At 40.3% G+C, this 13,780-nt stretch overlaps 1 protein-coding gene across 1 annotated transcript; it reads left to right on the top strand.

Moving 5' to 3' along the window:
• Nucleotides 1-342: 342 nt before the first annotated feature.
• cngb3.1 (cyclic nucleotide gated channel subunit beta 3, tandem duplicate 1) lies at nt 343-13,768 on the top strand. Its single transcript, XM_030079981.1, has 16 exons — nt 343-446; nt 2,365-2,525; nt 3,619-3,918; nt 4,748-4,956; nt 5,122-5,172; nt 5,828-5,914; nt 6,057-6,121; nt 7,331-7,453; nt 7,974-8,115; nt 9,045-9,204; nt 9,831-9,928; nt 10,292-10,375; nt 10,784-10,902; nt 11,401-11,553; nt 12,626-12,761; nt 12,989-13,768. The coding sequence occupies exons 1-16, from the start codon at nt 343-345 to the stop codon at nt 13,028-13,030; spliced, it is 2,034 nt and encodes a 677-aa protein (XP_029935841.1). The 3' UTR covers nt 13,031-13,768.
• Nucleotides 13,769-13,780: the final 12 nt, after the last annotated feature.

The raw sequence follows: 13,780 nt of genomic DNA, 5'->3' as shown, positions 1-13,780 counted from the left end.
GAAATACAATAAAAGAAATGAAAGTGACAGAAATAGACAAATGAAAACACAGCTCTTGACCTCAGTTTGGAAAGGGAAAAGGGCAGTATTAGAGTATAAAAGAAAATCTAGATACAAGAAGTTATAATAAGGAATGTAGATTAGTCTAAGTAGAAGTCACCCAGAAATAATTTAATGAGGAATTTAAAGAGAAAAAGTGTTTTTGTCCACAAAATCGAGACTAACAGCATTCAAATGACTAAAACGTGACTGAAGCTAAAATGCATTTTAGTCAAAAGACTAGGACTAAAAGTAACTTGGCTGTCAAAACGAACAGTGCAGCAGACAGTGTGCACTCTGTCCATGGCGGTGGCCACACAGCTGCAGCAGGACACTGTGCACTGTGTGGAAGCTGCAGGGCCCACGGCACGCCGGCCCACTATGACTTACAGCTTGTGGAGCCTTAAGTAGCTGGAAAGGAGATTAGGGGCTTAGTGGTATTTATGACTTGACAAGGTCAGGGATAGCCTCCCAGTGTTATTTAGAACGGTTTTGTACTCTGTAGATGCTTTATGTGCTCTTAAAGTTTAGAGTTTTTTTTTTTATTTTATTTTTGGCAAGTGAAAGATAGCTCAGTTAGTGGTCTTGGCTTAAAGAAATGACCTGGACATTGTGGTTTCACTAAAATGACAAAATCCTCTTTTCTCATCAAGAGAAATCCCACCAGTTTATTGCCTTGCTAATTCAAACTCAATGCCTCTTAAAGAGGTAGTGGAGACACCTGTTTTGTCAATGAACAGTGCTATTTTTCCCTCTTTTTTTTTTGATATATTCCTAAGCAGTAAGTGCATATAATCAGCAGCTTTTTTAATCACAAAAGGTTTTTGAAATAGCAGCCATACTAACATAAGTGGAGCTCCCACGGCTGCAGTAAACAATGTCCCACTGATTGAGAATCCTGTCGCTTCTCAGTCCCAGCACTTGCAGCAAGTCAGTTCTCATTAACTTGGACATGGACAAGGAGTAGGGGAGGCTTTGTTTTGAAAAAGAGCTGCAGGGATCATGATCAGAGGCACTAAGTCTCTAACCCTATCCTTAACTAAGTGTTTTTTTTTTTTGTTTGTTTTTTTTTTGTGGCTAAACCAAACCTTTCTCTAACCTCAACCCTCAACCAAGTGTTTGTTTTTATGCCTAAACATAACCTTTCCTTAACCGTAACCAAGTAATTTTGGTGGCTAAAATGAATGAAACTGCCTAAAATGCCACCCGACATGACATATTTGTGATCCATCAGAAACAAATATAATCCACAAAAAATAGCTTTCCCCCTAAATAGAATAAAGAAAACAATTTAGTTGAAAGGGAACAGTTTTTTTTCAGAGACAGGTTTGTGTTTGTGTGTGGGCATCTGCTAGGTAGTTTTCTCATAGTTAAAGGTATAACAAAGAGTTAATTTCTTTACATTTTGTCATTTTTCACCCAGATAGACAGTATTGTAGACAGTAAGTATTGTCATTAACCTATGGGCTGAATTAGCCTGAGCCTCATGGCAGAACTGTTGCACCTGTTCCTAACAGAATGTGGCACAGAGGAAGAAATAGCTGCCAGGAGTTTTGATCAAGCTCTCCAAAGCCTCCACAGTTCAGCTTTTGGCTGCAAACGGCTCATGGAGTTGAAATACACAGACAGAGGCTAATCTTGGAGGTAGAGAAGTGTCTGCCTCTCTGTGATGTTTCCAGCACAAGCTCGAAGGACAAGAACAAAAAGGAGGCATGGAAGGAAATTGCAAAGATTTTTAATTCATGTAATTAACCACAAACAGGTGCTCACTCATTTTTGTTTTAATCAGGAAAAAGATGGGAAAAGTGCACAGAATAAGTAAACTCTCTCTGTGCAAGGTGTCTCGTTCCCATTTTGGTGACTACGATGGTATGAATACTGTCCTTTAGCCAAGTTCCAGCACCTGTGACAGGGAGCATCTGTCCTACTCAAGTGTCCTTGAGCAAGACGCTGAATCCCTGCAAGCTGCAGTGGTGCTGTTCTGTAGCTGACCTCTGACCTCCCTGCGAGAGACTCTCATAATTGCACATAAGTCTGAAGCTGTACTTTCATACTCAAATCCAGACTCACAAACCCATATTGGTCAAGTCCTGCTCGCAGGTGCTGTTTCTTTCATTTATAGTTAAAAAGACCATTGTATGTCAGGGTTTAGGTTGCTTTCCTTCATCCTCTCTACAAAATCTATTTAGGACAAGGATTCTACCAAAGATTACCCACAAGACATGCCCCTACACCTCCTTCTTCCCATGAGCGTATATATCTTCTTCTTTTGGAATCCTCATGTTATTCCAACTTTTCCTGTCTTTCTCTCTGACCCCCACCCAGCACGGAAGCTCCACCTCCATCTCCACCACCTGTGGTCTACTTTCGTGACATAGACGACACACTGCGAGAAGTCACCAAGAAGTTAAAAGAGCGAACAGAGCTGTTCAAAGAGAAAGTCATTGACCTGTATGCCACTTCACCAGAAATCACCCCCCCTGTCAGTAAGTACATACATAGGGGAGAGTGGGGTAATTTGTGCCAAGGGGCAAGTAGTGCCACCCCTGTTATCTAGAAAACCATAGAAGAAGTTGGTCATGTGACCACATATTTTTGAAGAGGCATCCATTTCACTCATCCTGCAAAGAAGGGAGACACATGGCTTGAGAGGTAAGCACATTTAAGTTCAAAAAACTTTTTTTGCCCTCCAAAGTAAAATTTCCATGATCAAGGTTTTTTGATTGCTGTGTTTCAACAATTCTAGAAAACTTTGAAAACAGTTCACACAGGTTTTAGTACTTTAGTAAGCTACACCATGAGTCTATACAGTTAGCATGATGTTAGCTCAAAACAGCCCACCATTTTTCAAAATGGTGGGCTTGGGGTAATTTGTGCCAAAGGGCCTGGGGTAAATTGTGCCAGTGGAACAACTTGTGATTATATACTATATATTACTTTATTGTATTTTATTGTTATTGTACATTGTCTTCTTACCTTTGATCACTAAAACTATTCAGATTCAGATGAAGATGATTTGCAGGTGCTCATTTTGGAATTTTTATTTTGTTCTGGGTATGTGTTCATGTGGTGCTAGGCCTCGTTATAGAAAAGTGGCCTGTGATCTTGTTAAAATAAGAAATAAATGTTAAATAAATAATTTTGTATTGAATTTGTTTTGCTTTTATATAGCATTATCATTTGTGAGATGAAAATGATCTGCTTTACTTCAATTATCAATGGCACAATTTACCCCAGTGTATTCTCTCTAATGGCACAATTTACCCCGCACCGGGGGCAAGTTGTGCCACAAAAGCACTTTTTTTTCAAAAGCTATATTTCTCAAACAGTTTTTATAAGATCCAAAGTGATTGTTCCCAGGGATGCACAACATCTTAAACTATATGTGCATATTTTAGTTGGAGGCATTACTGTAATCCCCTCGCTTTAAAGGCACTTTAAGTAAAAATTGGCACTACTTACCCCACTCTCCCCTACAAACTAGTATGAATAGAGATGCCAAGTTCACCCACAGGCTTAGCTAGTCCCACTATGGACCAGAAAAATAGCCGGAAAAAAATCCTCTCCTTTGCTCATCAGCACCCATTCTGAGGAAGGAGGACTACATCAGACAGAAGGAGGCAGAAAGAATAGCAAAAGAGGAGGCAGACAAGAAGAAAGCCGAGGAGGCGGCAAAGAAGGCTGAGGAGAAGAAGAAGAAGGATGAGGAGAAAAGGCTGGAGGCCGAGAAGAAGGCAGAGGAGGAGAGGCTGGCAGAGGAGGCCAGGAAGGCAGCAAAGTTGTGCCCGTCCTTCAGCTGCTCCTGTTTCAGTGTCCTCACCCGTCCAATCGAGGACAAGATGGACACGTATCTGGGGAACACCATAGATCCCTTCACGGGTGAGCGAACATCAACATATCATTTTCGGATTAATTAATATCATGGTACAATTACGACAAACAGATGAGAGCACAGCTGAGACGGCCTCTGTCTCAAAGCAGTGGCTCTGTCAGCACTTCCCACAAACGCTGTGGCTCCTGGGCAGAAAGAGGGTGCTGTGGGTCTCCTGTTGTTTTGTACTATAAAGCAGGGATTTTCACACTTTTCATCTTTTTGACCCCCAAAACTGACTTTTAATAAGCTGCAGACCCCGATTTGAAGTGTTTTTGCCCTACAGGGACCAATACATCAAGACTTAGGAAGTCTAACGGGTGACTTTCTTTTTTTTTTTTTTTGTTTTTTTTTTTGTCTTTTTCAGTCGTACAGCTGTGATTTCAAATCTCATGGGTTGTCACACCCTCCCAAAAATAATAAGACAGCTAAGTTACACCATTAAATTTCTACGGTGTATAACGACAGTCGATGATATTGTTGAAGTCAGTTTTTTATGATTATTTTACATTTCTGTTACTACTTAGCTAGCGTCCTTGAGAAGCCAAAAGCTACTCAACAGCACCATCTAGTGTGGCTCGGGCTAACTGCTAGATTAAGGTCGTTCATTTAAAGAGCGAGTTTGTTCCTCCCAGGTGGAAATGACCTCACCATTTTCTCCTGAGTCGAAATAACATCTCAGCTGTTAACATGTTCTTTCACCCCTGTTTGCGCCACGCCATTGAACTTACATGCACACAAAGCAGGGGTTTTCTACCCCAAAGTTGGTTTTCTGTGTGTGTGTGCCCCCTCGAAGATGCTCGCTCCTGCTCACGTGTCTATATCCTCTCTCTCCAGATCGTCGGTACATTATGTGGTTGACCGTTGTAGCTCTGGCATACAACTACAACGTTTGGTTTATCCCCGCACGGATGGCCTTCCCCTACCATGATGAGGCCGTCATCCCTTTCTGGATATTCTTCGACATTCTCAGTGACATAGTGAACGTTATTGACATTATCGTTTGGCAGCCCCGACTTCAGTTTGTCAAAGCAGGAGACATCATTGTAAGTCAAGAGACCTTGTGAGTCACCAAGCACTAGAGACAATCTGTCAACAGTACACATCTAATCTGTATCTGTTACTGTTTTCTGTGTTTTCCACTTGTGTGGTGTGTTTATATAAGGAATTCCACCATTCCTGTATGAACAACAGTCTTCTTTGCTTTGCAGAAAGACCGGGCTTTGAGTAAGATACATTATCAGGAATCGCATCAATTTAAGGTGAGGGTGCAATTATACATCCTTAAAGTAAATATATCTTTTGATGTATGGGAATGGAATCAGTGGCCTCGTCCTGTAACCTGTAACCTCAGAGGTACTCCCACCATGTGTGACCCTCTAATACCATATGCTGTGCTCAGCGGATCTGCTCAAGCTTTAAGAACCAGGACTTGGGCCAAATGGTATTTGCAATAGAGAAGTAAAGGAAATTTTATAACCACAAATGTCTTCATATGTCATAAAAAAAATGAATGTTAAGACACTTGTGGGTTTAAAAGTTAAAAGTCAGTGCTTGGCCCTCCTATGAGCCAAGACTATTGGTCAGCATTAAACCAATCATAGAAGGTTAATTGACTGTGTCATCAGGCATCAAAAGAAAAACAGCAACTTTTAGACCTCAGGAATTGCCATATGATTCACAAAAGTGGGCGTGGCTATTCATGAGGGCTGGATCCAGGCTAGTACAATACCATGATTTATGATGATGATGATGATGATTATCTTTATCATTATTACTATTAGGAACAACTTACTTGACACAGTCTTGATTTGACAAACTCGACCCAAGTGATGCTCTGCAGAGGTTTAAACAATCCTGGACATTAAACAGTGGAGAAAAAAAACAGCACATTTCTTTCCAATCTTCTCTGTGCAGGCTGATATCATCAGCATCCTCCCACTCGATCTTCTAGGACTGCACTTTGGTTTCTCCTCCATTTACCGACTAAACCGCATTTTGAGGGTAGGCAAAGAACTCTCTCTCTCTTTCAGTAAGACAAAACTGGCTTTGTGAGAAACAGAGACCAAAACGAAAATGTTTGACATAACTTCACACATTTCCTGTTCAAATCCCCAATGGCCATATGCTTCCTTGGGTTTTCTAGGTTGAGTCCTTCTTTGACTTCAGTGATCGACTGGAGAGCATGCTGACCAGGGCCTACATCTGGAGGTGAATTCTCTCTGACTGAATTATTACAGAATTAATGGAAAATTAATGAAGTCGTCCATATACATTCATGTTAATTGTCTTTGTATAATCACTCTCACAGTGCACGTCTACACACAAACATTTTTGGCACATCGATATGGCCATCTGTAGACCTATTGATGTGAATGTTTCACACGTGCAAATTCACATGTTCATACTAAAACATATTTTCATTTGATATAAGATACACAAATGTATCTCTGCCAGCTGGTAGCCTGGAGGGGATCATGCGCTTGGTTGTGTGTGTATCTGTCTGCAGCTAATCTTGGAAACTACTGGGCCAATCAACCTAATATTTTTGTGCACATTCAACCTCTCATGGTTGCAGTTATTCATAACCTTTTGAAAACATTTGTTATCGCAACTTCTGCTCTCGAGTTATTCACCGTCTAGTTCCCTCGACCACCACTGCTCTCTCTCCAGACTACTGAGCCTATTAGCCTAGTATTTTTTTTTTTTTTTTTTTTTATCCTGTTGTGGCCGTGTTCGCTCTGATCACAGTTGAAAAAAAAAAAAATCCAGAATGTGTATTGTATTTTTGGGCAAGTTAATAAAACACACTGCTGATGAGGAAAGTCAACAGAACACAGAGCAAACACATGGGTGAAAAACACTGTAAAAAAAAAAAAAAAAATGTCAGAGTGGAGGTTAAAATAGGTTAAATTGCCTGATGCTTCACAACTGTAAAAAAAAAAAAAAATGCATAAAACAACTGTTGCTGTTTGGAGCATCAGCAGACTAAGGGACTGCTGATGTAAAGTCATGAAAAGGGAGGTAAGCCTAGCGTAGATCTGGAATTGCTGCAGCATTAGTGTTTGACTCTACAGCTATATTCTACATTCTATAGTCATTCACTTAAAAAATTTTTATTAATTTGTGAGATTATGTCAGAATTCTGAGATAGTGATCTCGTTCATTCAGGAAAAACAGAACATTTTATTCCATGAAAACACTTCTCAGAACTCAGGGGTAGTTCTCTCATTCAATCAGAAAAAACAGCCAGAATTTGTTTTGAGTGAATGCATTACACCTCTGTAATATTTGTATTAGTAATATTCTTGTTTCCACTGCTGTGTTTTCTCATTATTTGCCACTCCAATCCAATTTCCCCACAAAGACCGTGTAAGTCTCATCTGCTCATGTCTCTCTGTGTCTTTGTCCCTGCTGCAGAGTTTCTCGTACCACAGGCTACCTGCTCTATGCACTCCATCTCAACGGCTGTGCGTTCTATGTGGCCTCAGTGCACCAGGGCATCGCATCCACCTCATGGGTGTATGATGGAGAGGGCTCAGCGTATGTGCTTGTGTGCTTGCACTTGATCAGTGTGTTTCAATGATCAGATCATTTTAATATGATATCAGCTTCCCAGCTGACTGGCTTGCTCCATCTCCTCTATACAGAATACAGTAACATCCAGCTGCTTTCCACACTAGCTAATAGCAGACGGTGTAAACCTCTCAGGAATGAAGAGCTTTAGTTTACTCAGGGCTTTGAAAATTATTCATAAACTCACAACATTAAAGTTTGCAGATTTTTCTCAACCTATAGATGAGTATAATCCTTCAACTCAAAGGAAAACATGAAAATCACCAAAACTGGAGTTCACCTGACAGCATCAATATCAGAAAAAGATGATGGGAGATTAAAATTGCAGCTTTACTTGAAATGCTCAGTTATAAAGCTTTTACCTATTTTTATTGATTAAATAGTGCTCAACAAAGAGCAATGGCTGAGCACATTATAGGACACTTTCCTGTTTCATCATCAGGTACCATCAGTGTGTGTCTCTCTTTTTGCTCCTGTAACTCCACAGGTACCTGCGCAGTTATTACTTTGCAGTGCGCAGTCTGATCAACATCGGTGGTCTACCTGAGCCTGAGACGCTCTTTGAGATTATCTTTCAGATGGCAAACTATTTCATTGGCGTCTTTGTGTTCTCCAGTTTGATTGGACAGGTAGGGGACTAGATCGTTGGGGGAGGAGACAACTTATCCATGAATTTGTCTTATTAGATATACAGTAGTTTGGTCTTCTGGGCTCCATGGAACAACCTGCTTGAGGTTTTGGCAGCATAATTTTTGAAAGCAAAATTGAATTTTGGAGGATGGCTGGTTTGTATAGTTACCTGGACATGATGAGTCCCCTTGGTGGTGAAATATCCTCAGTAGTTGCTCTGTGCTTCCCTGGGCTGCCCCAGAATACTCTTTGTCTCTCTATTCACCACTTAGAAATGAATGTCAACAAAGTGGATTATGCCAATGTAAAAAAAAATGTTTTGGTACACTTTTATTCATCTTTTACAATTATTTGTTGGTGTGCTATTAGGTTGTTTCTTCCTGGTGTAAGGTCACTATGTGGAAGTTACCTGTAGACACTATCTGCTGGATCTACTTTCCAATTCAAATAGGAAAATAACAACAAAAGAGCCATTTAATTACCTCAAAAAAATAGCTACCAGGACTTTTTGAAATAAGCATAATCTGCTTTGATTGGTTTATGTGGTAAAGATGTTATTTTGGGACCTGATTTGCTGCACTATGGATGTTGTATGTAGGGCTGAAGATTTAGGATTGTGGATTAGCAGCCCAGGGGAGCACAGAGGCTATTTCACCACCATTTGGGCTCAAATCACACCCAGGGAACTATACAATCCAACACTCTAATAAAGATCAAATTTGCTTTAAAGAGCCATTGCAAAATGTATGTTTGCTGAATTTTTGTGCCAATATTAGTTAATAGTTGTTTTATTTAAGAGTTTTAAGTTATTGTTATTATGTCATCTGATAACACAGGTGCTTTTGCAGTTTAAACTGTTTCTAGTCATTTTGTACATCCTATGAATAGGATGTACAAAATGACAGTTCTTTCTTTCTTTTCCTCTGAGATGAGAGATGTGATCGGAGCCGCGACAGCAGGCCAGACATACTTCCGGGCCTCGATGGACGACTGTGTGTCCTACATGAACACCTACTCCATCCCCAGAGTGGTTCAGAACAGAGTCCGCACCTGGTACAACTACACCTGGGCCTCTCAAGGCATGCTGGGTAAGTTTCACAGCACAGAAGTCAGTGAGGTGGTTGCAGTTTACAGGAGCTGAACAGTTACAGCCAACAGTGATATTGTTGCTTTGAAGCTGCCAAAAGATGATATTTTGTGCTGATGTACAATATATTTAAACTTGACCATTTCCCTCCCCAAACTGATGGGACATTAAAACCCAGGATAGCTAAAATGATGATTATGGGACTTTTTCCACTGAAACCAAGACTTGTTTTTTTTTTTTAATGGGTTGGCATTTTCCTGGGTATTATGAGTCACCTTTAATACATAAATGGCATGTGTCACATTAATGTGCCCAACATAGTTTTTTTATGTTTTGTCTTTCTCTCAGTTTCCCTAATGATGTTTAAACTGACCATTCTGTCATGATTATTATTCTTACGTTCATATTTCTTAAAGTTCAGGAGCCACTGGACAAGACTAGTCAATCATCTTAACCTGCTGTCTGTCCAAAGTTAGGGCTCTGTCTAAAGCAGGGTGGCCTGACTGGCTTGACGCTGCAGATAGAGCTGACTAGTTGATCAGGATATTTCTAACAGTTTGGGAGCAGGTAGAACTTTAATTTTCAATCGTTGAACCGTTAAAAACCTGAACACACCATCCTGTCCAGATGAGTCAGAGCTGCTGGATAAGATGCCGGCGGTGATGAGAACTGCCATTGCTGTGGACATCAACCTGGCAACCTTCCAGAAGATTGCACTGTTTCAGGTAACTCTGTGATCACTATGAAAAATTATATAGGGCCTGGGGGGCCCTATATAATTTAATCTTAACAGTGTCCCCAAGTTTGTGAAACTTGAGTGGGTGAAAATAAGGAAGGGAATAGAGACATAATCACTTCTCAGAGCTCTGGTGCACTCGTCCATCTGGCTGAAATGAAATGCAAGTTGATGAAAATAAAAAATTCTCTCCTGGGATGCCAAAAAATACTCAGAACCCGGTCCTGTCACCCACATCTTCATAGTTGAAAAACCAGAGAACTGAATTTGGAAAACCTAACAGACAGCTTAAGTCAGCCACATGCATGTAAATAAAAGTGTCAGCCTGTGAACTTGATGCTGTCTCCTCCAGGGCTGCGACCAGCAGATGTTGGTAGACATGTTGCTGAGGCTCAAGTCTATCATCTACCTGCCTGGAGACTTTGTAGTGAAGAAAGTAAGTTTGGGTCTACTATTGGCTGTGTGGGTGTGTGTCTGGATCCGTGTTTACTGTCAGAACCCTGATCAGTGCACACTGTGTGGGAGAGAAAGGAATAGGGCTCCCTGCCACCTGTGAGATACACAAGTCAAAGCAAACAAAGCAGAATTGAAAAGGTTTAACTAAGACCTCCGCTTGGTGCTCATCATAAAACATCTTCCAAAAATCTTAGTTTTTAATGACTGTTGTTAGTCTAGGAATGTGGTTAAGCTCTTTTCCATCACCTGAAAGAGAGGCAAACCAGATTTCGGTGGGTGCAGCCTCCATTTCCTCATCCAAACCAGTCGTGTCAGTTCAAACTCCTTTATGATCTGAGTATTTCAGTACCTGAATGTGACCTTTCAGATTCTGTTCCATCTTTTGCAGGGTGATATTGGAAAAGAGATGTACGTCATCAAAAGTGGAGCAGTGCAGGTGGTGGGAGGACCTGACAACAGCATTGTGTTTGTCACATTGAAAGCTGGCAGTGTGTTTGGAGAAATCAGGTAGGTCAAAATATATATATATATATATATATATATATATATATATATTTCCCTTTAGATCTGCTCATCTGTCTGTGACTAACAGTGTAAGGGGTGAACCAAAACGACACCTTGAACAGAGTAAAATATTATAAAACTACAGTATACAGCACAATTATCCATGTATCTCCTCACCTCATGATGAACTCAAATTGCAAAGCATTTTGAAGTAAAAAACCAAATGTGGATTCTAAATTGAGTGTAACCTTCAACCAGGTCCATGCAATATCCTGCTTTCCATTCCAATAGCATGATGGTGTCTATTCTCATCATTCACTGTATGTATATGTTTGCTGTAGCTAAATCTGGTGCAGGCATGCTTATTAGCAGCCTCCAGAGCTCTAACCCTAACCCTCAATTTTGCATACTGCACCTTTAACTGTAACATTTCTCTACTCCATGTTGAAAATGAATGCAGTGGACACCTGGGTTGAGTCCTGTTGTCTGTCCACCCTTCAGTCTCTTACAGTCGGCCAAAGATGGAGGCAACAGAAGAACAGCTAACGTCAAAGCGCATGGCTTTGCTAACCTCTTTGTCCTGGAGAAGAAAGACCTGTTTGACATCCTGGTCCACTACCCCGAGTCTCAGAAGGTGCTGGCCAGGAAGGGCAGGTGAGTCATTAGCAACTGTTTGACCTGCTGCTGACTGGTATGTTGATATGCTGATGAATGGAGGTGGTTAGATCCACTTGGCTTTGATGCAGTTTGAGTACATATTTAATGCTTTACTGATTAATGCCACACTGGCTGTTCATGGGAATCCCTTAACCTGATTTGATTATAATGCAACATTTTGATTAGATTCCACAAAGGTTTTTTTTTTAACACATTTATCACATTTTAATGATGTTGCAGTGTTTCATGATGGTCTCAATGCTGTTTCAGTTATTTTTGCCCTGACAAGAATGCAAAATTCTTGAATTTTTATTTGTGGGGAGTTTTTGGCATGAAATGAATTAAAGTCCCCCTCCACTCAAAAATGTGTTTCTTATGTTAATGTTCCATTTAACATCTGACCTTGACTACACTGACTTGTATCTGTGCAAAATTTGTCACAAGAAGTGTTTTCATAATCCTCTGCTAAAGCTGGAGGTGTGTGTGTGTGTGTGCACGCCCCTAAAATCTGAAATTCAGATGTACGCCAGGCCAGCAAGACTTAAATCCCACAGCCAATCCCGTCAGCTGACAGGGTGTTGCTTTGTACTTCATTAGCACTAGCAACGTTGGTCACTTGAGTATTTTATTTGTTGGAAGAAAAATAAATAAATAAAGTGGGTGGGAGCTATTTGCACATTGATAGATCCTCAAATATTTAACAAGTGCAAGGTGTAAAGCTATATCTAAGCCATTGTAAGGAATGAAGGCATGTTTTTTTTTTTTTTATTCAAGGAAAAAAAACTTAAATATGTATTATTTATGAACAGAGTTGATTTTTGGGGTGTTTAATTCATAGCTGGAGGGGGATTTTCAATTTGGACATATTGACTTTTGGCACTTCAAACCCTCTGCTGCTTCAATCCCACAACAACGTCAGTATTGGCCTCCAAATACCCATATAGTTCAAATCCTAGTTTAAACCTTAAAGGGCTTGATACAGCTTGTAGTTTTTAGAGTCTGCATGTGCGTAAGAGTAATCCCAAAATGCAGTTTGCTGAGGTGTGTGTATATGTGTGTGATTGTAAAGGAAACTAGTGAAAGCCAAGGGTCCTGGAGGTGCTAAGACGGATGAGGAGAGGAAAAAAGGCCTGGCTCTGTTTCGACACAAACCACAGACACCCAAGATGGCCCGCATCTTTGATGCTTTCATGAATAACCTCAGGGTAAAGTATTCCAGACAAGACACCAGCACACAGAGCAGTGTAATTCCAATAATGAAGGTCTCTGGTAGAAGGAACCTCTGTTCAGTGTATGCTATACAGTAAGTGTGCTTAAGGCTAAATTCTTCAAAGGAAGTAGTGATCCAAAGAGCGGGACATAAGGATGATTAAGAGTACCATATCTGTAGGCTGATTTGTCTCTTTCTCGTCTCTTTCTCGTCTCTTTACAGAAGTCAAAGACACAACAGGCGAAACCGGCCTCCGAAGAGTGATGAGCTCGACCACTGGAAAGTAATTTTGTTTGTATCACTTTGTATAAAGCACTTTGCACTGTGGACTATGGGCTTCACTGGGCTACAGCTTCACAAGCTGAGTTCATAAAAGGTTTGGAAAAGACATTCTTGTGCAGCGGTTCCATGCTGTTCTAATTTTTTTAGCTTATTTTAAAGGAAAATTCCACTGTCACCTCTTTCCAGTTGAGAAAAAGGTTGTGTCCCTCACTGAAATCATAACATGCTTTGTGCCTGTGTTGTATTTTGGTGTGTTGAGGCTACTGCCAGTGGAAAAATGATATCTATGCCTTTTCGATGATGTTTGATTTCAGAATGTTCTGGATCTGGTGTTTATTATTAATGTTCCAATGAAATATCTTGATGTGATATTGTCTATGTTTGGCCAGTTATCCACAGGAAATAAGTACCATCAAAACAGTGTTAAACTATTTAGGGTGGATTTTCTCCTTAATACCAGAGCTAGCATTCTGTGACTGGACATCTGTCAGCAATCAGAAACTACTGGATGCACTTTATCAAGCTGGAAGAGGACACTGCAGTTACACCTTGTAAACTAGAGAGAAAGTCATTTCTGTCTGTTAAGTTAGAGCTGATCCCACAGATGTATAATATCTAGGCTGGTAACCAAATATGATGGTTAACTTCATGCAAAAATGTTTAAACTTTGTATACTGTAAATTGTACTTCATTTTTCATATAAAACAATATTAACATTTACATGCATTGGTT

The sequence above is a fragment of the Myripristis murdjan genome, chromosome 20 (assembly GCF_902150065.1).
Source record: "Myripristis murdjan chromosome 20, fMyrMur1.1, whole genome shotgun sequence".
Lineage (NCBI taxonomy): Eukaryota > Metazoa > Chordata > Actinopteri > Holocentriformes > Holocentridae > Myripristis > Myripristis murdjan.
The sequence above is the reverse complement of the archived record's forward strand: the minus strand, read 5'-3'. Positions and strand labels throughout refer to the sequence as shown.

Excerpts from the sequence above, each read along its gene's own strand:
- cngb3.1 (XM_030079981.1), top strand. The coding sequence starts at position 343 with ATGGCGGTGGCCACACAGCTGCAGCAGGACACTGTGCACTGTGTGGAA. Across the intron at positions 8,116-9,044 it reads TCTCCAGTTTGATTGGACAG|ATGAGAGATGTGATCGGAGC; the intron begins GTAGGGGACTAG and ends TTTTCCTCTGAG. Across the intron at positions 9,929-10,291 it reads AGAAGATTGCACTGTTTCAG|GGCTGCGACCAGCAGATGTT; the intron begins GTAACTCTGTGA and ends TGTCTCCTCCAG.